The 27400-nt window shown below is 40.7% G+C and overlaps 1 protein-coding gene across 1 annotated transcript; it reads left to right on the top strand.

Annotated features, from left to right (window-relative positions):
• The first annotated feature begins 834 nt into the window (after positions 1-834).
• itga3b (integrin, alpha 3b) lies at positions 835-27337 on the top strand. Its single transcript, XM_040135104.1, has 26 exons — positions 835-1175; positions 14314-14441; positions 15721-15803; positions 16544-16793; positions 16999-17097; positions 17358-17562; positions 18274-18467; positions 18993-19081; positions 19181-19317; positions 19699-19785; positions 19873-19940; positions 20193-20338; positions 20491-20637; positions 20764-20861; positions 21092-21260; positions 21538-21612; positions 21707-21786; positions 22087-22164; positions 22325-22427; positions 22771-22947; positions 24082-24216; positions 24722-24835; positions 25087-25185; positions 25265-25390; positions 25643-25798; positions 26173-27337. Exons 1-25 carry the CDS (start codon positions 1000-1002, stop codon positions 25751-25753), a joined length of 3174 nt encoding a protein of 1057 aa, XP_039991038.1. The 5' UTR covers positions 835-999; the 3' UTR covers positions 25754-25798; positions 26173-27337.
• Positions 27338-27400: the final 63 nt, after the last annotated feature.

Here is a 27400-nt window from a genome sequence, read left to right as displayed (position 1 = left end):
AAGTCAATTGATAATTTATAATTAATAATAATGATAATTTAGCTTTTCTGTGCCCTTTCTTGAAGGTAATGAATGCAAAAAAATGTTGAGTTTAATATTTTTGAGTAGCAGACACTCTCACACTATCCAACGCTCTCCTGATGTTTCTTCCGAGAAAACCTCCAGACTTACAGGTATTGTCTGACGTGCTTTCAAATTTGAATTGTAATGAAAAAAAGGCCAAATGAAAGGAATTTAAGTATTAGCTCATTTCATTGTTAACAAATCAGAACATTTGAATTAAAGGAAGGGGAATCAAAATGCTTTTTGACATTAAACTTCAACTTAAAAAAGAAAAGTCAGGTGTTTTAATCCACTGAAAGCCCATCAATACAGAGTTACACTGCCAACAGTGACTTCATTTAGTACCACAAACTTTATGTAACTGTAACACTGCACTGAGCATGCTGTTGCTGGTGGTGGCATTTAAATGCACGAGACAATAAGTTCCTTGAATCCTTGACACAGAGGCCAGAGGCGTATATGTTTTAGAAATAAGGTTGTTAGTTTTAGTTTCTTTTAGTTAGTTTCAGTCGTTTCCCCCGAGAAACGCTTTGTAACGTCGCTTTCCAGTGTTGATTAAGGGCCACAACAGGGAGGCAACGGAAATGCTGCGCGTTTGTGACATAAAGAAACAGAGACAGGGAGGGCCGGGGAGACAGACGGCGGCTTCGCACAGCTACCCACCCTCCACAGTGTGCGAGCGCGGCGAGCGCACTTGTTTCAAATGGGTGTGGAGGGCAGAGAGGAAGGGTGGAGAGCGGGAGGGAGGCAGACACCGACACCTAGGCAGTGACGCTCTGAGTGCGAAGGGGGACAGGCGGCCCTCAATGGGAAGGTCTCAGTGAAGCGGCAGCCCACCTGTTGGAGCCCAGTGCGGGAGACGGCCGTGCCGGAACCACGCTGATCGTGGATCTGCGGGAAGCCCGCTGCACCTGGGAGACAAGAACAGCCCGAACGATGTCTCCAAGACTATTGCTCTGCGCTGTTCTGGCTGTGTGCCAGGGGACGCAGACCTGCCGCGGATTTAACATAGATGAACGCTTCCCCGTGATCAAAGAGGGGAAAACCAAGGGGAGCTTCTTTGGGTTCTCAGTGGCTCTGCACCAACAGACGACGGGCTCCAGGAAATACCTGTAAGTTGTCTGCCGTGCAGGAAAAAGCTCCACATCTGTCTCATTTAGAGGTGAAAACAATGTCCGCGGTCAGACAGGCTACGCACCTGCTTTAGACCAGGGGGCGTAACGAAAAACAACCATTTTATCCGCCAGAGAAGCTTCTCGCGCCCAGTTACTGCGCAGAACCCGCGACGAAGCTCCGCGGCCCACACAAGCTGCGTGTCGTTTGATCACTTCTCGCCCGATTATAAAGTGCGCTTCACACACCTGCTAAAACACTTCCGAGGGATCCATTCGCAGTACACGCTTCCCTTTTTCTACACGCAGAGTAGTTCCTCCTCAAGTCAACCACCTGTTAGACACGGTTCCAATCCCTGCCGATTTATGTAGGCCTGCCCTCAGAGACAAGTGTTAGTGCATGAAGAATATTCCTATCTCAGACAGGCATCCTGTCCTAGGTCTTAGTAGTTGGCCGTTACCTGGGCCTTTATAAATAAAGTTGGTTGGCCGTGTATTTCAGTCAACTTGTAGAAAGCAGTGAAAAAAAAGAAATCAAACAGGCATCTGAGCTATGAAAACATATGTGAATGTATTTGAATCCATTGAATTTTCGATGTTTGCCTTTTTTCTTGGCTGCCCTTTCTGTCCGAAACACCGATCGATCATTGCAGCAGTCATTCCCCCAACATTTACTGACCTCTTATTGTCAAGAAAGCATACGTGACTGAATGAGATATCTCCTAACTCCTGTTACACACCTCTTGGAATTGGAGGAATTGTATCGCTGCGGGTGAAACAGCTGGGCCAGGTGAAACTGGGGCTACTACAACTTGGAGCTCGTCTGAGCTGTGGCGTCTAAAGTGATTCCAGTGCACAGTGACAAGTGTCTTTCAAGGTTATCATGAAGTATTGGTACTAGGAAAAAAAAGTTGTTTTAGATTAGTTTATGGGCTGTCATATTTGTCCTTGTAGGACTTCAGTGTACATATCCAGCCGTTGTGGAATGCACAGAAAGTCCTGACATAGCCTGCTCTACTTTCTTTCCACATATCCTCAGGCTGTTACATTCAGCTAAGACACAAGTGAGTTTGTATTTCACAATAAAGGTGTTCATTAGCCTGCAACACTTGTAGGTTGTTATTACCACGACATAAATGCTCATGTGGCTTTAACAGTGTTTGGGAGGATTTACATAAAAGTAAATGCCCTCTGTCTCAGGAATATTTCGTGTTTGAGGACACGAATGTGCGTGACACATATTTCCTCTCTTCCTATGCAGCGTCTCTAATGAAAGCCCCTCAAACTGTATCATTGTTTAGTGTAGGATTTCCCTTGGCCAATTACAGTGGCCCCCTTCTCCTTCCGTGTCCATGATCACACAGCGTGTTCATAATTTGCTGTTATCTGCGTTTACTGCTTTGAAGAGTCATGCAGGAAGGAAGTTGCAAACCAGGGCCCTCTTCCTCTGTATTGTCACCGGTGAAGTGAATCCGAATGTAAGGTGTATTGGCCTACTCTCTGTGAATTGGTTGATTGATGTGCATTACAGAGTTTTTCCCCAGTTAATAGAACGGATAGCAGGCTCCATCTGACACATGATCGATGTGCCGTCTTGGCCCTGTCCCCAGAGGGAAGGAGTCACTGTCCACAGACTGCAACCCAAGAAGGGGAGCACATGGCTGTGGTAATGAGACTGGAAGCCTGTAGGGACAAATAGGCTGTAAAAAGTCTCATTGGTCTGCTGCTGGCAAAGAGGTTTAAGCAAATGTGTGCTCAGTTCTGTTTTATTAGGATATATCTTTGACACTAATATGAACTGACCATGAACCTAACCTGCTGCTGCACAGAAATGAGTGGTATCAAATCTTTTCATCTCACTCTCAGCAAGAAAGCAAATAAGTGTATCCCCCTGAATGTTGAGCTATTTCTCAAAATTTGAGACCACACAACACATTTTTGTTTGTCTGGTATCCTTAAGGTGTGTTTCGGTGTCTTATGTCGGTGTGGTCTGTTTCTTAATTTGAAGCAGTGAGACTGCAGAAAATATCTGATTTAAAAGAACTGTGACACTTTTACCCTCAATGAGACCGTGAGAAAGAAGAAGAATAAGAAAATCCTTACTCCTCATCAGTTTATGAGAGGGATTTGTGTCTCATGAGATGTGTAAGGTACAGTATTTTTATTTCCTTCAATTGTACCTCCTGTTTCCAGAGTGTCTTCTCTGTCAGCCTAAGCTTGTAATCTGTGGAGCCATCAGTGTTCACTAAAGACAGTCTTTCAGTACTCAGAACTAGCTGTGCATGCACTCTGTGATTCTGTTAAGACACATACAGTAACAATGTCCTGATGGTATGCCCCATGTTTGGGCTGTTGTTACAGTCCTGTCTGTGTCCTCTGTGTTGTCTGGCTTCTTTTGTGGGTTCAGATCTGTCTCACTGCACCGCAGAACTAATTGTCACAGGTTGCCCTCATTAATGGACTGAGCCAGAGTGTGAATATTTGAAAAATGCAAGAACTAGGCGTATAAATCAGTCGTGACATGTACACGTACATGTTTAAAGTGGCCCTTCTTTGAGCATGCATTAGTCAGACAGAGTCCAGGATACGAGTCAAGACAGAAGGTTTCCACTCCCAGTTCTGCAGTTAAGTGAGTGCAATAGAGTTTTTCTTAACCGCTTAGAAGTAGGCTATTATCCAATAAGCCTGAATCTGGCTGTGTATCTTGGCTCAACTAAATCAATTTTAAAAATGTATTTTGAATTTGGGGGGGAATACATGACCAATTAGTAGACCAACTTACTTGGGGAAGGGGTGGACCTGAATAATCTAGACGCTACCTGAGACCAATTTGTACAGGATATTCACCTCTCCACTCCCCCTTCTCTTTGAATCAGCCATTTAAGGTCTCAGAGAGATTTTTCTTTTTTCATGAGAGGGCTTTTTTGTTCTCTGTTGTAGCAGGGAGGAGGGACTGGGCAGTCAGCTGGCCACCTATTGGCTCTTCCAGTCCCCTGACCCCATGGTATGCCTGGAATGTATTAACCTTCTCTGCACAGTCACAACCTGCCAGATTTCAGGTTGAGACAAGACAGGAGTGAGAATGATGACTCTGGGGACTACAGGGGAACACATAGAACCTTACCAAAAGTCGACTCGAATTCCAAATCATTCTGTTCCTTCCCCAGCAGACAAAAATTTCTTCATTTTATAGATGGGAACCTCTGCGACCTGAATACAAGTATTTAATTCACTGACTGATGAATATTTAATCAGAGTTGATGTGCCTTTGCTTTTCCAGCTCATCTCTGTCTGACTGCTGTTGCCTGAGGCCATGAAAGTCAGCCATTTAATTTGACGGGGCCTTCCCCTTTCTGCTGTGAGGTGCAGAATAGACTGGTCGACTTGCTGTAAGGTTTATAGTCATAGAGAGTCTGATGTTCAGTTTGAACATGCACAGGAATATGCTCTGCTTTTCCTCAAACCTCCTAGAGTTTGATGGAATTAAAAATCTGACTGCTAAATCACATCTCTCTTTTGCAAAATTAATGTAATGCAGTAGATTAGGATGGCGTGCTGCATAGAGCCTGCATAGTAATCTTCTATTATTAAGTGACTTTAATATGTTAAAGACAGGTATTACTGACCTGGAAAGACATCAAGGTGATACTCCTTCCAAAACCTATCTTTTAAATATAAAAACACCCACTTTCTTGTAGGTTTGAAATGTGGCTGCAAAAAGTTTGCTCCCTTAACTGTGGGAGCAAACAGCTTGAATTCATGCCAGTTACTATGTATTCCGATGGCAGCATTTTTTCGTGGCCAGAGGAACTATGAATGTGTCTATAGCCTGGTATTGTTGTGCGCAAGTATAGCATTGTTTATTGGGCTGTGAGCTCTTAAAAGACGTTCAACCCTACTGTGAACATTAAATATCTGATCCAGTGTAGACACTGAATGAGGAATCCCAGCACTGCTCTCACTGCACAGCCAATGGTCAAGTCTGATACTCAAAAGTAGATTTTTGGACCATAACTTCAACTGAATGAGCTAATGCGTTATATTACATTACATTCTGTAGCACAGGCTAATGTAAATGATGCAGGTGGGTATCTCCAACTTGGCCACGATCCAACATTCCTCGTCATACGAATGCTTGTGGTCTTTGTCTCTGAAGTAGGTCTCTCAGAGCACGAGTGTCTGCCACAGTGAAACCTTTTCAGATAAGAATCCTGTGTTGTCCATTAGACCCTCATACTTGTATCACATAAGAGCCATCTGTCGAAGTTGTGACTGATGTGTCGCTGTGAAAAAGAAGCATTAAAAATTTCGAGAGACATTTGTTCTACATACTCGCATTCAAGAATTGTCCAAATCTGCTATTAAATTTGCACTGAATTTGTTTTTTTTTCTCGGCTGAAGATGTATTGCAGCTAACTATATTTTGTTAAAAAATTATAATGTTTTTCCCGTGTTACTGCGTAGTAAACTACATTAAATACTGTATATCTAACAAAAATTGCTAAGCACTTACTGGTCACATGACAAAAATAATGATAATATTAATGCATTTTATTTGTTTGATTTAATAAGACCGAATTGAAAGAAAAAGTATTTTAGCAATACAATATGTACCTGAGGTTAGTCAGTTTGTCCTTTAAGGTCATGGTTTTTATTGTTGGATACCACTTTCTATTAAGATGTCCCTCACAGAGGGTTTATATCGTAAATTGTAATTAATGGCTTAAAAATTCATTTACTAGTGATTTATAGATCAGTTCTAAGCCACTGAAAAGAATAAGTTTTGGTTTGCCAGGTTGTAAAAACTCACTTTGATTGATTGGACCTTTTGACAAGCAGAATCCATTTATTAACAAATTATTAACACTTATGACTACAGACTTGATTATTTAAAAAAAAAAAAAAACCTTTATTAAAGACTTATTAACATTTATAACTTCAGAAATGATGGCTTATTAGCAAGAGAGAAACCCATCAGCATACACATCTGCCAGTGGGGCTTTTTACAACTTGGCAACCCAAAATCCATTAGTTACAGCTTATAAATCCTATATAAACGTTGCCTTATTTAAATGTGTTATCCAACAGTATAAACCATGACATCAAAAACAAATTGAAAAAAGAGTGCCAAATCATATACAGACAGAAAATTCAGAGGGTGTTTTGAACAAGGAGGTTTGTAGATGGGAACTGGGTTGGGAGTTATTATAGGTTTTAGGCCAAGCCACTGCAACAGTAAAAGACCTCAATAAAGTTTCATGCATGTTTGTCCATGGTGACTGGCCCTTATCTTTATGCTGTTTATTGCCTGTATCCAACCAGTTGGTAATTGCATCAGTTGCATTTTGTGTAGCAGCAGAATGAATGACAGCTTCTAATAACATGTTGAAATGGATCCCAGCGGGACCTCAGGCCTCCTGCTTATCTCCACAGAAGAGATTTTCTATGGTGGGGCTTTCATTTGAAGTACCTGCAGCGAGGACAGTTTCTGTCCTAACAAAACTATAAGAAATTCTCTTTTCTCCTCTGGTCATAGCATGGTCACAGCATGGAGAAGAAGCTGGCGTAGTTGGCCTCATGGCTAATGAGGGTTATCTGTAGCTAGAAAAACGATATGCTTCAATTCTTTTCTCTGTTCATGCCATTTATCATCTTTGAACGGGAGAAGATCCTAAAGTATTGGTTTACACTTGGTATGTGTGTGTGGAAGTCAGTTTATGTGGTATCTTGTGGTCAGGCCTTAACAATACAAAATCTGCTGAAAATGTTATAAAATGCCTTCTAACTATTTACTACTTTGTTTGTTGATAAATTACAAAAGTAGAATCTGCTCCAATGGTCTTTGTTGGAGGTTTTTCAAGCCTCAGCAGGTAAAACAGATGTTTCAAGCAGAAACCTGCACTGCTTTTATGCAAGCTGAGTAATATCTGAGTGAAAACCTGATACTTAGCAGGCACGCTAACAGCATGCTATCAGCTCTGTTATAGCTGTGAGGTAGTCCACCTGTAACGCCCCACCTCCCTCGACATACAGCAGGGGTCAAAATGTTAATGGAAGTACTGTTACTGATACTGTAGGTCTCTTGTGAATTCTTACATGACTACATGATGTGAGTTTGCGGGATGCATATGTGCTGGTGTGGTGTGGGGTCACTGACAAACATGCAACCAGGCTCAGTCCAGCTGTGCGTGTGTGCGTTTTAATCATGTGTAGCAGCTCTGCACTGTCTGCATCTGCAGCAGTGGGGGAAGCCAGTCTGACATCATTCACCCCCACGACAGCAGACAGTGGGTGAGCATAGTTAGCAGACCAATTTACAGACATACGCCAAAAAAACATTGTCCTTCTTAGACAAGGTTTTACTCGTAGCTAATGAAAAGTGAGTTAGCTTATTATCAGGGGATGACCTGCCATGTTTAGTTTGTCATACTGGGTCTAAATGAGTTTGCTCTCTTGTTACTGTTTCACCCATGGCAGATGGTGGTCTTCAAAAAGGATGTTTGCCCAGCTAAGATACCCTGGTAGACTGGTGTTCATGTGTGTCTACTGTATGTAGAACACAGGTGCAGACTGATACTTAATTTTATTTAACACTATCCAGTTGTTCTGTTCCATATCCTCTTTTGATTAGCACTAATGTATACATTGCATTTAATTTCCAACATAAGTTTTCCCTTTGTGACTAAATTACCATTAATTACAATGACACCAGCATTTCATTTCCTCCTTTTCCTATTTCTATGCGAACTCTGTTTCTCTGTTTAAAATATCTGGCATCAACAGCTACAATGTGAAAAGTTGTACCAGGCTGAACGTGTCCTCTGAAAACTTGACAGGGGTGAGAGAGCAAGAACTTGAAAAACAAAGGTCTTAAGGCTTTTAGAAACAAAAAAGAGATGGAAATGTGGCAGTATTCTTCGGACTGTGCCCACAAATCACGATTTACTTCACTCTGTGCATGATTATTTTAAACCTTCTGAGAGTTATAATGAAGTATTTGTCTTAATACAAGTGGTATACTGTATTATATTTTCCCTTGTAGAACTGTAGATCCATAATATAGATAATTTTGTGTTCTGATGGTTGAAAGCATTAGGTTTTTGTGGTTGGATGTAGTTTTTTGGGATGTGTGATAGTTCCATTTTATTGTTAATCGACTTTCAGTAGAATCATATTGTAGTGATAAGATCTGATTGTTATCATTCTACAAATCATTGTTGAAATTTATCAGTCTAAATAACCTTTACTTAAAAATTTAATTACTTATTGAAATTTTAGTTGCAAAACAGTGGAAAACAGTTTAGTTTTTTTATCTTTGCATATTTTGCCGTGTTGTGTGAATATCAATATTGGAAAATATCCTTATTAAATAAAATATCCTTATGAAAATCATAGTAATTATATAGACCATATTTCCCAGCCCTCAGAAATAAAGACAGAAAAACGTGAAAGCCCCGAGAAGCACATGTGCCGTGAGGGCAGGTCTGAGTGACCAACACTTCTCTACTTGCAGCAGGTTGATGATGTCAGGTCACTGAGACGACTAATCTGTTAGTAGTGTAATGTACATGCAGGCACATAGTGCGTTAACAACAAGGCATGCTTACTGTGAATAGTCTGATAGCAATTTGCGTTCACCACCCCAGCTACTGCTTTGTGAGAGTGTGTCCAGGAAGTACAAAGAATTTGATTTATTGGAGTCCTGTTGTAATATAATTAAACCACACTGCAGTTACTGGCGGAAAAAAACACACACACACACACACACACACACGTTTGTCACGTGACTTTGCGTCCCCTTACCTGAGCACAGTGATCTCGGACCAAACTGTAACACACCATACCTATATCGACCATCGTCTCATCTTTCATTAAGGTCATTAAACCATTAGAAGAGCATAAAGAGATCTCAGCCCTGTCTCTACTTGTCCTCATGCTTAATTCGATTTTCAAATTGAGTCACTCCGTTAAATATTATCTCCATTTATTTGCTTTGTGGGTCTAAGTGGCAATGTTTCCCTGGAATCGATATGAGTTGCCTGTATTGCAATAGCTTTATACCATTCTGAAAAATACAAAGAATGAACTATAGGTGAGTGTATTTGTATATCTGTGTGTGTTAAATGGATTTAGTATAAAGGGTGAGGATTAATAGTATTTTCTGTATCTGTAATTGCTTGGTAATTTTGTGACCGATCATGTGCTGCAATGAGAGAGCAACCCCTTTTAGTCATATTTTACTTGTTTGTTTCACTTATATTCTTCAACAAGCAGACATATCTAATTACACAGAAATGACTCCACTTTTGTCCCTAGTATGACAGTGATACAAGTAAACTAAAGTAAAGGCTAATGTCTGTTTCTCACTAATATTTGTAATCCAAAACAGCTAAAATGTACAGTGTGAAGGCCTTCCCTTTTTCAGCTGATTAACTCTCTGTAAGGCCATTCGAAGGCAAGTGTGGGCTCCGTCTGCATGTTATCAACCTGAGAACAGGCACTTGAGTTCCTGTATTAAATCTCTCACAAGCAGCGACGCCATTTCGCAAAATAACAAACCAACTTATGTAAAATTTTACACCACCAGCCATTTTATGCTGTGAAAATCATAATACAGAGTTCATGCATTTCCAGAAAAAAACCTACAACAGTTAAAACTTCTGTCTCCTCTTCACATTACTGAAACTCCTCAGAACTGTCCATCGCCACCAGTCCACTCTTTGTATCCTTATACAACAATGCCTTGTTACCAGGGGCAATGGCTACGTATGTCTACTTGTTTCCGATGGGTCTGAAAAAAGTAGCTAGCGTCCCATTTTTTATTGCGGAAGAGGTAGACCTGTGGCTGCTCTACACTGTCCACATCCTGTGGATGTGGCTCTACTACTACTGTAATATAAAGTTGTCTAACTAATCATGACTTCTTACATCATGCATTGTATATATTGTAAATCTTTCCCGGAGGTAAAGGAGTTGAATTGCTGATAGTGAAACACAGGCCCTGAGGTTCTCTTTACGTGCTGCTGAAAAATTTTTCTTTTTTATCTACCCTGAGGGCCACAGCCACACCCTGTGACAAACAGGTTGTCCTAAGCCTTATCTGGACAGGTGATCAATCACTTGTGTAAGGCTGACATACTCAAGCCCACTCACAGCTAGATACTGCATGCAAGTGCTCTACAAAAATATACAAATACATACATGCTCACTTATAACAACACCAGAAGCATTAAGCTCCCTCTTTTGCTCTTTGTCTTACTCTCATTTCCTTCTTCGATCTCCACTTCTTTGTCGCCCACTTTCTCTTAATTCCCCTTTCAAGTATTTACACCTCTGGACATTAAAGGTTGGGCCAGCAGGGTGAAAAGTTGTGTGCCAGGTACACACCTATATCATGTGTCTCATCATAGTCCTGTTCAGACTGGACCCAGATGAAGATATATGACACTGATTGAGACTGCATTATGCCCTTCTGCAAACATGACTGACTGGCCTGCACATTGTCTCTTCTTGTTTGTCTTACAAAAGCCTATTAGATGGAGAGAAAATATCATCCAAAAGGTTTTAGTCCTTTTTATTTAAGTTGGGTTGCCTGTTTTCGTTGCCATTGGTGTTATTCTGACTCAGGAATAGTTTGCAGGGGTTGAGAGCATCAGAAATATGGCTTAGTTTAAATTAACTACAAGAAAACTACATGTTTTATGTGTTTTTAAGTGTTTTGCAGATATCTGTTTACCAAACTGACAAGACCTTGAAATGATTTCAATTTTTTCTCTCTGTCTTTCTGTGAGACAAGGAGCGATCGCCCTTTTTGCCCTCTTCCCTAGCTTTTTCAATACCTCCTGCGTTCTTGGTTTAGTCAGAGGCTTTCACTGGCAGTGCTGTTTAAGATGACTGGATAAATAAGATAACATTGAACTAAATGCCTTTGATATGAATATACAGTAGTTCCTCTCACTCCTTTCTGCTTACTCCTGATTCCAAGAATGCAGCCATGCTCACCTTAGCTGGGTGTGTTTGCCACAGTAAATGTTTGGTTTAGCCAGCCGTTCGGATCTCTTCGTAGGCAGAGGGGGCGAATTTCAACATGTCCTCAGAATAGGAATGCAGCTGCCGGGTGCCCCTCTTCCCTTCCCTTCCCTGGGCCTTTGACAGCTTGTTTATGAGGAGGTGATGAGCAGGGAGGTAGATAGGAGGAGAGCAGACATTGTTGCAGTTAGAACAGGACAGGATATGAGATGTGCTTTCATGGCTGAGTCAGCGGTTTGTAACTGAGGTTTAGGTCATTCATACGTATGGGTTGAGAAGACTGAAATCCTTTTCAAATCCTCTCACATAAGCTGACAAACTTGAGGTGAAAATATCTGTAAAACAGCTTTTGACATTTGGTAGCAAAGCGAATTTATGTTAGCTGTTTCCCCCTGCTGCCTGCTAAGCTAAGCTAACTGGCTGCTAGCTATAGCTTCATATTTACCGTACAGACATGAAAACTGTATTAATCTTCTCCTCGGACTCTCTGCAAGAAAGCCAATAACCATATATTCCCATAAATGTTGAAGTATTCCCTTGACTGAAGTATCTCCTACATAAATTTCAACACTGTAACACCAGCTTTAATCAGTCTGACAATACAAATGATGGCATCCATCTGCAGTGTTGAATTTCCACAACAAACACAGGTGACCCACGTGGCTCTGTTTAGACAGTAAGTCGACAGTGAGTATGTTTATGAGTTCGAGTTAAACTTATCAGGTCGTTTTCTCTGGTTTGCTACAAAGAAGCACTCTGCCAGCTAAGTCTACTCAAGCCTCCCTGGAGCATATGTGATTAGCCCTGGACTTTGAGCCCCAGTTGCTCTCAATTTCTATTCAGTGTCTTACTCATTCTCTGGGTTGACCCCGTGCTTTCTTGCTCTTTCTTGCCCTGCATTATGTGGCTTGGTTTTCCCCACAAGTATGGCTGACCAGGCAACTCTGTGTTTTGAGACATTCTGTGCTGTTTACAGCTGAAAAACACATTGCGTGGCCATGACTTCTGATTTATGGATTTATGGCTATGGAAGTAAAAATGCAAGTCATGTAGGTAGAAAATACACATCTACTTGCTCCTGTGCTTATGTTTTCTGTAGCATGGGAGGACACACATGTGTCTCATGCTATGGATTACAGAATGGGCCTCCACACACTCACAGTGGGACTCTGTGGCCCTGATTCTCCACAGATCTGTCAGTCCTACTAACTACTACAAACCTCCGTGGAATTTCAGATGCTGTCTGCATTAATGAATGATTACCTGAATCAAGGCCACTTCGTCCCAGTCCACTGAAAACCGCTGGCCCTCAGAGGCAATCTTGACTCTTTCTGGTTGTCATCACTCTGGCAAGATAATTGATTAATTGCTAATAATGGCCATCTGGTAGCAGAAAGAGGAGATAACTCTACCTTTCTGTTTCAAATGATGCAGTCATGGTGTGGGGATGTCTGTTTTTTATACATAAGCATAAAATTCAATGTAAAGTTTAGGGATGTTATATTGTACTAATAAAAAAAGCAGAAAACACAATGTGGTTGCTTTCATATAGTTCTGGGCCAAATTACTCTTCATCCTAGCCGTAAGGAGACTAGATCAATCAGCCAATCAACAGCCACGTTTCAACCCTCAACAACCCAAGCACCCCCCTGGGCCGGTCCCAACAGATAAGTTCAGGGCTGAATTTCTTTCCCAGTCCAACCCTGTCCTGAACTAAGATTACTAATTTCTGTCATCTCCAAGATGCCCAAGTTTCAAATCGGATAATAAAGTAATTCAATCTAAGATCAGCAGCGGAAACCAACTCACAAGACGGTTTTCAATGCAAAGACAAACTTTCTCAGTCTTTTCATGTACAGGTGACACATCAAAGAGAAAATATTTTTGTCCGGGCCCTCGAGATGTTCTCATGATTAGATTGCAAGTATGTATGGGGGCATTTTGTCTATGTAAGGGTCATGTATAAATATCCTACATTAGGCTGTGGTGGAGTGGTACAAACAGGTACACTAGCTCACTGTGAATGAAAATAGAATGAAAATCCAACACATAGCCTGTGAGTAATGTGTGAGCAGGAATGGCTCATCATGAACAAGATTTTACAAAATCTGTGCAATGTTTCCATGTTCCTCCTCAGACATCAAGTAGTTCTTCCGTCATGATTCAACTGATGATCTATCTTCAAGTAAGAACAATGCAGGGTTGACTCCTTATTTTGATTTGAAGGCACAATGACCTGACTGTAAAGGCTTATTTTAAGTCTACACCCTTTATCTGTAATCTTCTAGCTTATCAGTGTGTGTAAGGAAGGTAGCTACCTCACAGTTGAGGTTGAGAAATGGCTTGACTCGCTATTTTCCACAGCATTCAACCTGACAGGCATGAACATTTTCAGGTTGAACAAAAAGAAGGACATGTTTAACATCTACACTACTGTATGCTTCGGTTTCCCACATAGTAGAGCAGGCCATATGTCTCACACACTGAAAACAAGACTGTCTGCACCTTCCACCTACAAAGTGGAGCTAATAAATCTTGTGCTGACAGTAAATAGTGTGTCCCAGCACAGAGCCTTACAGAGGGGGTAATCCTTCTACTTCAAAGTTCTGTGGTGTGTTTAAAGGTGCTGATGTAGGGAGTGTCTGGGTGAGTGGACAAAAAGATCAGGTCCATCACCAAGGAGCTAGTTTTTGTGTCCATTTTTGTGTATGTGGTGCCCAGACTTGTTATGGGTCATGCTCCGACTGTTCTGCTCTTTCCACTTGTAATTCACGTCACCTTACTAGCTCCCTCTTTGTGTGTTTGTGGAACTGAATATATAATCAGTGTCTTAGGTGTCACCCTTAAGTTCTTTATTAGGACAAAGTAACTTCTGGTAAATGCTGGATGGAAAAAAGTTGTGCATATTCAAATGTAGAACATGAATCTGCAGGATACATTTTCTGTGTTTAGACTAGCAGGGTTATCTGTGAAATCGTCTAGCTTTTTTAATGTTGCTGCTACTGTCTCTGCATTGTATAGTCTAACACCATGCCCACGACTGATATAATCTAAGGTAATAATCTTTATCTCTTTCTTCCTTTTCTTTTTTGTCTGTGTGTATGTTCAGGCTTCTTGCAGGAGCACCCAAAGAGAAAGCTAAATCTCTACAAAATGTCAATGAAACAGGTGCTGTCTACTTCTGTCCCATTACCACAGACTCCACTGACTGCTCCAGAATGGACCTGGTCAGCACAAGTAAGCATGATGCAGACCTCGCAAATGTGATTAGTTGTTTTGCCAGAGTTTCAGTATTATAACTGAGTGTCCAGATAGTGATTTGAGTGAGTCTAAGGCTCACAGTTAATGTAGCTGCCTTCAGTCGGCACCTTAGCAGACTCCGGGATGAGGAAGAGCGGGAGAGGAGTTAGCAATGATGTGAAAACAACAACTGCATCCATGCTAGCAGCTTCGTGATGCAGTGGTGCTTTGAACTAAATGCTAACGCCAGTATGCTAACATATTAATGTTTAGTAGGAATAACATTTACCTTGTTCACTATTATAGTTTAGTATGTTAGCATGTTAACACTTGCTAATTTGCTCTAAACAAAAAGTAGACACTTGCAGCTGTCTGGTTAATACATATTTCACACCTCTAGTTTTTAATGCACCTTTTGTAAAAAAAAAAAATAAATAAAAAAGTGTAGACCCCAAGTTAACTCTGATGACAGCATCAAGGTTATATTTCTCGGACTTGCCAAAGCTTCCTCTAAAGCCAAAGAAGACGTTATACAGCAGTATTCGCAGTCTGAGTTTCACTCCCCATGACAAGCAAACTGACCTTTTATGTGTGAATTTAGTTGAGTTTCCCTTTGACTCATACAGGTACTGTAGAGGAAGAGAGAAACTGTAAATAATGTTTGTTCACTGAGGACAGAGCTTGTGTGTCAAACAGTCTCAGAGTCAAGTCATGCTCTATAGCACTCAGGATCATTTGTTGCACCTATTGGATGAGCTCCAGGATATGAAACTCTGGAAGCGCATCCTTTCCTAATTGAAGGTTATTAACTGATAGACTTACCGCTGTACAACCTTAAGGTGAATGCGGCCCCCCGGAGGCTAAAAGTAAGAACCATAATGAAAGGAGTCCTCATCTCTTTTAATGTTGAGCTTGGAGTGACTGTAGCTGCAGTCACAGTACATTTTTGAGGTTAATATCTGTCAGGGCATGATCCAGACTGAATGAAGCTTTCGCAGTGGTTTCCCTTTGACTGCAATCACCCTAATCATGATGAATTTTTTTTTTTTATATAATGGATGATTGGACATGGCTGTTTACTGGTGTGATTGGTTAAAATATAATTCTGAGTTGACAATAGAAACCTGTTACTGTTCTCCAAATAAAATACCAAACATTTCGGTAATCTGCATGTTAAACTGTATTTTCTACGATCTATTTCCATGTTGATAGTAACCTTTAAAACCTTGAAATGTAATTGCCAAATATGACCCCAACCCTTATGACACATCCACAGCAAACCCTTCCGAGATGGTGGAGGGCATGTGGCTTGGTGTGACAGTGGCCAGCCAGAGGGACCAGCCGGCGGGTCGTGTGCTGGTGAGATGACACCCTAATTTACTTGAATAGTCAGTGTCACAGGTCACACACGATGTATGAGGCAACATTTACTGTAGCATTGAGGGGATACAGGATGAAATGAAACCCTTTGTATTTGATTATTTTTGGTCACAGATGACACAGTGTGCTTTTTGCAATATTAACAGTAGCATACAGCTACCAGCTGTTACACTCAGCGTACACACACACACACACACACACACCCACACACACACACACTATTAAAGTAAATACATACTGGTAAATGAAACATTATGATATGAAACTTTAATTTCTAGTACTGCCAGAAGGCCTTTATTCTCAAGAAAGTTTTTCCTCCTCCCCTTCACTGTTACATTTCTAAAATATTAGATGTTTTTGCTTTTGTCAGTACAGTACAGAGTACAGTAAATTGAATTAATTTATTTTGTATTGTATAGCAGCATGGTGCTAACATCATTTACTTTTTCAGTTGCTCTCTGATTTCTTTCTTGAAGTTTGTAATGCTAAAAGAAAAAATATTGTAGTAATTATGAGGAAATTACTTACTTTTTTTTTTAAATCTTATGGCCATTTAATTTATAGGAGTTATTTCTTTCTTAGCCATTGTTTATTTTTAATGTACATTATACAGCAGAAAGTGAGACATTCTTTTTTAATAGTAAAAGCACTAATTTAATCTCAGAATTAGTCACAATAGTCACAACACCCTAGAATACACATTCTTCTCTGTTGTCCAGGCATGTGGGCATCGGTATGTGAAGATCATCCAAGGCGGCACAGAGGAGCAGCGGCGGATGATAGGGAAGTGCTATGTAAGGAGTAATGATCTGACCTATGACCAATTAGATGACTGGCAGACTTACAGTTATGAGGTCTGCAACCCCAACTTCGACATGGAGCTCGAGGGCATGTGCAACATGGGAATCTCAGGTGGCATGACAGAGACTGACGTCTACATCGGCGCCACAGGCAGCTATGTGTGGCAAGGTGGGCACTGAAGTGTTGAAACCAAAAAGAGTGTGTTTCGTTACTTAACATTGAAATAATAGGCAGGTTTCACAGACAGGGATTAAACAAAGGCAAGACTATCTAGTGTTAGTCTAACACTGGGTTTATTCTCTGTCTGGGAAACCTGTCCGTTGGGCATGAAGCAGATTTTAACATTGTTTTCTGATTCTGTCTCGTCATAAAGGAAATGTTCATGTAACATGGAGAGATCCGGATCCAGTGAATGCTTGGGACTCTATAGGCAAAGACTTTGGCCAGCTGAAAAGACGATACAGTTATATGGGTGAATATACAGTCATTGTTGAGTGTGTTTTCGCATCATATAAATAGTAAAATCATTGGGGAACAGGATGAACACCTAGCTATCTCTATGAATAACAAGAGAACCAAAAAAAAAGAACGAAGAGCAAAGATGGTTTTCATGACAGAATAGTGTCAGGTGTATCACAGAACATCCCATTTTATCTGTGACATTGAAAAAGGCCCGTATTACCTTTCCGAACGTCAGATGACAGTTTAACAGTCTAACGTTCTCTACCACAGGTTATTCAGTTGTCGAAGAGAAGAAGCTGCTGAGCCACGATGACTACACAGTGGTGACAGGGTCTCCCAGGGATGAGTCCAGGGGCTCTGTGGTTTTTGGGACAAAGACTAACACCATCATCGAACCGGTGCTCATCATCCCCGGGGAGCAAGTGGGCTCGTATTTTGGGAGCAGCCTGGCTGTCACCGACCTCAACAATGATGAGTGCGTTTCTGTGCACCAGATAGTGTGATTTGGGAATTTTAAACAATAAAAAATTATTCTATTTTCAGCCTTTTATTTTCTTATGTACTACAATTAAAATATAAGAAAATGATTTCTTGTTTGGACCTTATTAAATAAAATCTAAATATTATCCTCCAAATGAATAAAACTCAGTGCATCAAGAGGATGCACAGAGGACCAAAACAAATTGCAGATGGCAGCCCATTCATTCAGAAATGATCTGTCACTAGCTTTCTACCTAAAGCCATATTTCAGCCACAAGCCGCTTAAAATTCTAAATTCACTACTGGAAAAGAAGAAGAGGCGGAAGTGTTATGTTTGCATGTTTTAATGGCCTGTGACTGTATCTTGTTCTTTTGAGCTGCATCATGGTTGAATGCTCTGTAGCTATGATATGCCCTGCTATGCAGAGAATGCATGACGATGTATGTATGAGCTGAGATGAGAGAAGAGAACCCGTCAGCTCAGATAAGGTTTTCATCATGACATCATGGTGAAATCATGTGCCTCTCTTTAACGCATGATTAAACCTTGTTGAATCTATAGGATTTTAAGGAATACGTACATTTGAGATGTTACAATTACAAGAAATGTAATGTTGGTGAATTATAAATTATGTTTGCTCATATTTAGGATGTATGTATTGGCATATTAAACTATATTCTTGGATGTTTCCTTTGCCTATTACAGCTGGAATGATCTGATCGTGGGTGCCCCATTTTACTTTGACCGTATGAACGATCATGGTGGAGCAGTGTATATCTTCATGAATGAGAATGGATCTTTCCAAAAGACCCCCACCGCAGTACTGAAGGGTCCATCGGCTTCTGCATTTGGCTTTGCAGTTGCTGCCATTGGTGATGTTAACCAAGATGGATTCCAAGGTATGACTTTGAACACAACATAAATTGAAAACACAGCTTCAAAATCCAAAAAAGCGAAAAATAACTGCACCCAGACTGCAGGTTCATTGATGGAAACAACTACAAAGCGATGACCTTCATGAAATGGTAATGCAGGAACGTCTATTAAAAGTCCAGTTTGTGATGTTTTTAAATTGCTTTGTCTACACACTGTATGTACTAAACTATAACGTGGTGCATTCCCTGTTCTGCTGTGAAAAATGAATCAAGCTGCTGTAGAGAGGAAGCACTAGGTTCAGGGACATTTTATGATTGTTTTTTATGCAATGTTGCTACGCACTTATCTTAGCAGGGAAACACAGTGGACCATGTTGCATTTCAGACTGTTTAAAGCCGCATACATTTGCCAACTTCTATCATTAGGTGGTGCAATGCTGCCACCTAGATGGCTAATATGTTTCTTATACCGACTTTCCTTAGTTTGCTTCAGCAGCTTTCTTTAGCACGTTTCCATGAGACATTCCACTCCATTGTTACCGTTTGCAGACTTTGCAGTGGGAGCTCCATTCCACGACGCAGGAAAGGTCTACATATGGATGGGAAGTAAAAAGGGAATCTCAGAGAAGCCCAGTCAGGTAACATCTGACTTTGTGCCACTGATGCACTTCAGACGTTGTCTGAAAGGGTCAAGATTTTTGTGTTAATCTCCCATGTGTCATTGTTGCCCTCTATAGGTGATTGAGGGTAAGACAGTAGGTAATAATGGATTCCAGACCTTCGGCTACTCCATCAATGGAGGGATGGACATGGACGACAACAGTTACCCAGACATCTTAGTTGGCTCTCTGGATGACCGCATTGCCCTACTCAGGTAGAAATTAGAAAAAAACATGTCATTATGGTGTGAAAAAATAGAAATTTCACCTTTTTATTTTTCATTCAGTTAAAATATTAGTAAATGTCCAATGTAGCAAGAAAGTCCTGTGAACTATGGGGTTATAAAATCCTTTAATAAGCCTTTGGCTAAACAGAAAATGGCATTAAGTAAAAAGAAAAGTTTTTGAAAAGATGACATTGTAAAAGGACAAAGTTTAAAATATACCAGAAGAGGCTTAGATGGAAGATATTCACAACTATTGTTAGTGTTTGTCTTAATTGTAAAGAGTAAATATGTTTGGAATTTGTTTTTCATAAAATGGTATAACTTTACAGTTACACAATTGATTCCTTTTTTGAATTTATTTGTTTTCAGAGCTCGACCAGTCATCCACCTAACCAAGGACTTCAATGTTGAGCCAAAGATTGTGGACCCCAATCAGTGTCCTGGAAATACACCGTGGTGAGATGTCCACTCAGAATATGTCACTTTGGAACTAGAATATACACTTTTTTCCAAAATTTGTTAACGTCTCTATGTGTTTCACAGCATTAACGCGACTCTGTGCATGTCTTTCACTCTGAGCAATGGAAACAAAGACTTCAAGAAAAATATCAGTAAGCAGTCTTTCTTTTCTTAAATGACTTGTAATGTGGAAACAAATAATATTTACAAATTGCATAAATAAAGGCTGCAATTTCGAATCAATATCTATATCTAGAGTTAAAATTTGTGGAGATACTGGCCCACTGGTTGCTCACAGATCTTGAATCTGTGAATTCTTTATATTGTCTGAAACTACTGTATTATCAGCTAAACACTTGCCGCAGTGTTCTATTATGTACTGTATATGTTTCCACTTTGTAAAGCGGTGAAGTACACAGTGGAGGTAGACATGGAGAGGAGAAGAATCCCTCGAGTTCGTTTCAAGAGCAATAATGATGGCACCTATACCGGGTTGCTGAGCCTGCCGTCTTCCAAATCCACGTGTCATACTCTAAACCTGGTTGTAGTGGTAAGGTTTTAACAAATGCATGTTGTATATGTGTTCTAAATGCTATGTTTGTCCATGCTTTTGTAAATGTGCATTTTGTTGAGTGAAAAGCTGCTGTTGCCTAAGTTGTGTGCTTACTTAGGCTACTATTAAACTCTTGGATGAATTAACAGGCATCTGTGATGGACAAACTGGAGCCGGTGGTCTTTTCGCTTAGCATGTCCTTACATGAACAAAAACCTAAAGTCAGACGTTCCCTGCAGAACCTGGACTCCTTCCCAGTTCTGAGCCAGGAGCAGAAACTCACTCAAAGAACTGAGGTATGGTGTGCTGCATGTGCCACATTCATAGACCACATTTTTAATAACTTACATAGTGAAGCACATGTATATGTGATAGTCCCTCTTTAAGGCATGATATAATCTTATATGTTAAATTTTCTGTAGATTAACTTTCAGAAGGAGTGTGGCTCAGACAACAAATGCACCAGTAACCTGCAGCTGACAGCCCAGTTTGTTGATGATGAAGAAAAGCCTTACCCCAGGTGAAATGAAATTCTACTGCATTAGCTTAGAATAAAGTCTGAAAAGAGGGACGTAACACGTGATATCCCATTTGTTTAATCCGTACAGTTACCTTTGGCTAGAGTCAGGCTTCCTGTTTCTCCCTGTTTCCAGTTTTTGTGCTGAGCTAAATGCACATAAATGTAGTGATTAAAAAAATAATAATAATTGAAAAATAAGTGGATAAATAATCCTTGTTGTCCGTGTCCAGGCAGGGCAAATTCCAGGTACTTCAGTTCAACAGCAATATGAAGATAATAAGGCTGAAGGTGGAGGTGACTAACTTCCCTTCCAGGGGGAAGCTGGCTGAGGACGCCCATCAGGCCATACTCAACATCACCATCCCTGACGCACTGAAATACTCTGGCGTCAGGTCAACGGTACGTCCACTGGAGGGCAGCATCAGACTGAGAAATGACCATTTATTAGTAATTTCCTCTTGCGGAGTCCTGAATTCTTTGATTACTGGCACAAAATTACACTGTTAGATTGTTCATTTTGTTTATCATAAAGATGTAAAAACAACCTAACCTCAATTTTTACAAGAGAAGCAAACACAGTACTGACTGCTCCTACTTGCACATGCATCTCCTGTCTCTTAATCTGCTAAATTTCATAATGCTGTTTACTGTTTTAATATGCTGACTATGTGTTTAGGACCATGATGTGCAATGCAATTTTGACAGCACAGTGACTTGTGACCTGGGGAATCCACTTAAAGGCAATGACAAGGTGAGAGTGCATAGTTGTCTCTCAAAGAGTTAGACTTTTTTCCTGTCCTGAGTTGGGTTTGTGATACTCCTCATTCCATTGCCTTCATAATTAGGTGTCGCTTGCCCTCAAGTTTGAGACCTTGGGGATTAATCTGTACACACAAGAGATTGAGTCCCAGCTGCTTCTGTCCACGTAAGTACTTAAGGCATGATTTTAATCTTTATATCTAAGTGTCCATAAGAGTTGTACCAGTTCACTTTTTACAGTGATGAAGCTAGTTTTAATTCAGATTTTATATCCACACCTGCCTATATTTGGTTCCCAGTTTTGGTTCTAAAATATAGCATTTTGCAGCTGTTACTAACAATCTTTTTTTTTTTTTAAAGTTTTAACTTTTTTTAGTACAAAATGTTAAGCTTCATTTTAATTATCAGTGGTAATGTTATTGTGATCATAAATTCTGCAATGTTCTAATAAGGCTTGTTTCTTCAGTCTTAGTGAACAGAGTGACCTGAAGCCTGTGCCAGTGGCCCTGCTGATTGAAAACACAATTCTCCCCTCCTTCACCAAGTGAGTCCCATTACCTAACAACTAGTGACGTACTGTACATACAGTAAAGAGCACATAAATACCACGGACGCTGGAACACTGAATGTCACATCACATTAGCTTCCACATCATGCTTTTGTTCGCACAGTGTACAATCATTTCTAACTCTCACCCTGTCCAGAGCAAAGGACTCGGTGCAAACAAAATTCGGTGGGACAGTGATGGGCGAGTCAGCCATGGTAAACACCAGTGACGTGGGCAGTCTGGTGGAGTTCACCTTCAATGTGAGTCACCTCCACCACTCAGGCTATATTAGACCTCCAAGACTGTATATTGCATCTACAATATGTGTGCTACTTACCCACATTTCCTTCATCCCCACCCAGTCTTTGATGCCAACACTTTCATTCTTCAGAAGTTTAATATTGCGTGGGGAAAGGATTGTTATGTGAGCCATGGTTTGTGGTGTAAGGATGACCAGGGGTGGATACTATTTAGTGTTACAAAGAGTTACAAAGCTACAGTCCAGCTCTGACTGTCATTTTATACCATATTGTTATTTCGCACTATCAGTTTGATTTTTTCTGATGTTCCTTCTTTTGTGCTGCTGACTGTTTTCTCCACTAGGTGAACATGAGGGGACAGCCCCTGGGAGACTTGGGGACCCTGGCTGTGGAGTTTGAGTGGCCCTTTGAGGTAGCCAATGGAAAGTGGCTGCTGTACCTGACGAAGATTGTCGTTACGGGGGAATCGGAGATGGAGTGTAACCCTGCTGAAACAGTTGTCAACATGCTGAACTTAACTGTAAGGCTCTGTTTTAAGCTTTAGTTTAGAGCCTCAGTATGCATCTTTTTTTCAAGTGTGTTTTAGTATCGCCGCTTGCTCCACTTACTTGTTCAAGTTGATGCCTAAATATCTTGGATATCTTAAAAGTGTCCAGACGGAAACTGAGGTAACCTGTAAACCTGAAATAGGTAATGAAGATGCAGATTTTGAACACAGTTAATTACTTAACAAAAAAATACACCAACAGTGCCAGTGATTCAACTGGAAAAACCACATAAAAAGATGACTGGGTTGATATTCAGCCTGGGACCTTAGATACGTGTCATGTTTTTCTCTTCTAATCTTTCCTATCTCTGTTCTCTTTTCTTTCATGCTTTACAGTTTACTGCTGCCCACACCCATGACATACGCACATCCCATTTCTGAAAAGCCACAAACATGGTTACAAATAAACAGAGGTAGAGGCTTTAATGAAAGGCCTTGGACAAAGAACAACAGTAAGAGTGTACAGCTAGCAGCTCTTTGAGGTTGCAGTAAGGAACGGCGGTGCTTTGAGCTAAATGCTAATGTCACCATGCTAATATGCTCACAATGACACAGCAGGTATAATGTTTACACAGGAAAGACATTCCCATCCCTAGAGCAATGGAGCATGGCTAAAACCATTTAACACTGTTTATTTCTGTTGATTTTACCACCCGAATACCCTTTGGAAAATGTAATAGTGCACTTGACAAATTTTACTGAACTGGAAACTCACTTAACTGACGCTGAGTGTATTGTGCTGTGCATAGACTTCTGACATATGTTGTAATTCATCCTGACGTCAGTGTGAACTGAAGCAGTCTGAGCAGTTTGAGTAAATGTTAGTGGTAGAAAAGTGGTGTGAAAATGGTCTCAAAGCCAAACCACAGCTTTCCAGAAATACATTTTGGAAAAAACGTGTGTCGCCACATTTAACCTCACAGAGCCCCAAATAGAAAATCATAATGCGTGTGGCCTACATATAGATAGTGGGAATGACAATGCTATTCTGAGAAGAATTTGGTAATGTCTTTATCAAAACCAGTAATTACCACTAACCCTCTGATGTAATGTCTCTGTCTCCTCTGCTTCCTTCTTTCATTTTGCCTTCTCTCTCTTGTCTTCCAGTTGTCAGGCAGCGGACCTAAGCGAGCTAAACGGCAGATCCTGGTGGATGATGTTCATGATACCACCCAGCCACATATCATTGAGCCACAGGCATCCATCACACTGGTCACTCATCGAAAAGAGACCTACGTGTTGGTAAGACACGGATCTGCCCAAGTGCTCTCACGAACAGCTTTCACGCGTCATTTGAAGTACTACATTTGACCATCGGAGTGAGGTTTTCACATTTCACCTCTCATGTTCAGCAGACATAAATAAGATAAATCTACATTTTTTAAATATGGCATGGTAATCCATTCAATATTTGTTTAGGCCATGTCGGCTCATTACCACTAACAATTGCCTACTTTTACCCAACATATAATATAGTATAGAATGTTATCACTGAACACAGAAGTAAATCTTGTACTATACTGACAGTCTCTCTTGAACTCTTATAACAATAAAACTGACTTTAACTGTCAGGGCTCCCAGGTTGTAGAATTTACATTACACAGGAGTTATATTTTTTTATTAATGCATGTATACTCCTTATTCAGCTTGTGTACATCCTAAGAATCATCTACAAAAGCAAAATAGTGTAGTTCTCCATGTTTCTTCACTATGTTTAATAGTTCTTCTTTCTCATCGTGTGTTGAAGGAATGCTCCGAGGGGACAGCAAAATGTGTGAAGTTTAGCTGCCCACTGCTCAACATGACGGATTCAGCCAAGATTTATGTTCGATCCCGTTTGTGGAACAGTACAATGCTAGAGGTTAGCTCACCAGCTACAGCCACACACACAGAAACAAACTGGGTCGAGACTTTGTACTTCTAGACTAGACCAATGGCAGACACAGATGAAAGATTATATCTGGGGTTCTGCGGATCTACAACCTTTTACTTCTTTCTGAAAATGTTTGATGCTTTTTCTGTGTGTGTGTGTGTGTGTTTGTGTGTGTGTGTGTGTGTGTGTGTGTGTGTGTGTGTGTGTGTGTGTGTGTGTGTGTGTGTGTGTTGCTGCAGGACTATTCCAACGCTCTGGGAGTTAAGGTCAAAGGTCAAGCCACACTGAAGCTCATTACAGACAAACCAACCATCAAGATGGACAGTCAGACCCTCATGGTGTGTAAATGATGATGGCGGTGATTATGATGATGATGACAATGATGATTTTACCTGACCGTCTCCACCTGTCTTGTAGTTCACCGTAGAAATAGAACCAGTGGAGGGAGTGGAAATACCCTATGAGCTCCCGCTGTGGATCATCATCTCAGCAGCAGTAGCAGGAATTCTACTTCTAGGCATCATTATTCTTATCTTATGGAAGGTGAGAGTACAAGTCATACTGCACCGATCATACTCTTGTACATAGACATGCAGTATATCTGCAGACACAGACTTGCTCCGAATCTCTCCACATGTACTATTCATTTACTCACACCAAAGATCCACTCTGGGTTGCATGATAGCTGCTGGCCCATTCATCTGACGACTGTGAACGCCATATTAGTCTCACACATTAGTCTAACCTTTGACTTACCCCTCCTTCCCATGCACCCTCGTCTTCCTCCACCCCCAGTGTGGCTTTTTCCAGAGGGCCAGCAGGAGGGAGATGTATGAGGCCAAGGCCCAGAAGGCTGAGATGAAGATCCAGCCCTCTGAGACAGAGAGGCTGACTGAGGACTACTGAGGCCCCCAGGGGTCCCTAAACAGAAAACACCAGTGGGGCTTTTGGGTAAAAACACCCATTCAAATGGATTTTCTATGGATACTGCTAATGACAGCGCTAAGCTTGGGTTGTGATTCCCTTCACTTTCTTTACTTTACACCAGCTTCTTGTAGTTACTATGACTAAAACTTCTTGTTTCCTTTTCAGGCTAATACTGTGCATTGTATTGCTGATGACTTTCGAACACTTTTGCTTTCACTACTTTTTCCATCTTTTCCGTCCTACTCAGTAGGATATTGTGTGTCTCTCTGTTACCTAACCTTATTTTCCTCAGCTACTGGATGCTAAATCTTCTCCTCAACTGTCATAAATCCCAGCTCGCCTGCCATTTAAGCGCATCCTCTGTAATGTCTCCTCCTTCTCTCCCTTTTCCCCTCCAGCTTGGATTCTTTAAGCGAGCCGTCTACTACCGGATAATGCCAAAGCACCAAGGGGTGAAAATTCGCAAGGCTGAGCGCTATCAGTTCAATCTGGGATTTCAGCCTGAGGAGCCACAGAAAAAGTATTGGATCACCAACTGGACAGAGATGCAGCATTACTACTACTGAGGCCTTTACTTTGAACCCTGAACCACTCACCATCACACTGGCACGGGCCAATCAAATAGCACTGGGCTCGCCTGAGCCACATGGACTTTGCAGTGCATGGACCAATTGTAGATAAAGCATTCAGTTAGAAACTTTTTTATTTTTTAGTAGATTTCATCAACTCTTTCAGTGCAATATACTGAACAGTTTTGTTTCAGAGATTGTAATTTGTTAAGTATTTTTGAAGAATGCAGTGTTGTACATTGGAATTGGAGTTGCATTCAAGAGTCATTTGTAAGTTGTTTTGATTACATTGCAGGTTTTTAAATACTGAGCTCTGTGTTTGCATGCACACTTTCATTTCTTTTCATTTTTTCTCTTTGAATCGTCTAAGAAAAGTTACTGGTCACGCATCCTGTTTATTTCCATCATGTCTGTTTTCCTCTCTAATCAGAGGAATGAGTCTATTGATTTTCTCTGTGATTGTATATGCCCTTCCTGCTCTGTCGCCAGGCATCACTTTGTGGTCAGTGGTTGTAGGCTATGTAAAGCTTTAAAACCTACATCGGTCATTTTGGAGATCATTTTCCAACTGCACTTAAAATATGTTGACCAGTATCCACTCTGTTATGAGTGAAGAAGTGGCTCTCATATGCAAACATGACTTAGAAATGACGCAGAAATATTACTTCCCTGAATTCAGGGAATAAGTACAGAGAGATACAGAGAAAAAGGGGTACTCATTGGTGAATTATACATTTTATAGCCCATTGGGATATATTCTAATTGTCCACATTAAATTCCATGGCAAGAGTCATCAAAGCAACCCTGCAACAAGACGAAAAGGAGTAGGTTCTTGTTTATATGTAGAATTATTCAACATTTGATGAAGAGATCATGGGAGCACATTTAATGATTATTTATTACACTGTCTTGTTTTATTACAGTAAATAACCTGTCTGGATATCTTAAAATATATCACATACAGGAAGTCACAACACTGGATTAAAGAATACATGGTATTACATCTGTCTGGAGACTTCGTGATATCGTAAGCTTCAGCATATAGATACTTACATCA

The sequence above is a fragment of the Xiphias gladius genome, chromosome 9 (genome assembly GCF_016859285.1).
Source record: "Xiphias gladius isolate SHS-SW01 ecotype Sanya breed wild chromosome 9, ASM1685928v1, whole genome shotgun sequence".
NCBI lineage: Eukaryota > Metazoa > Chordata > Actinopteri > Istiophoriformes > Xiphiidae > Xiphias > Xiphias gladius.
The sequence above is the reverse complement of the archived record's forward strand: the minus strand, read 5'-3'. Positions and strand labels throughout refer to the sequence as shown.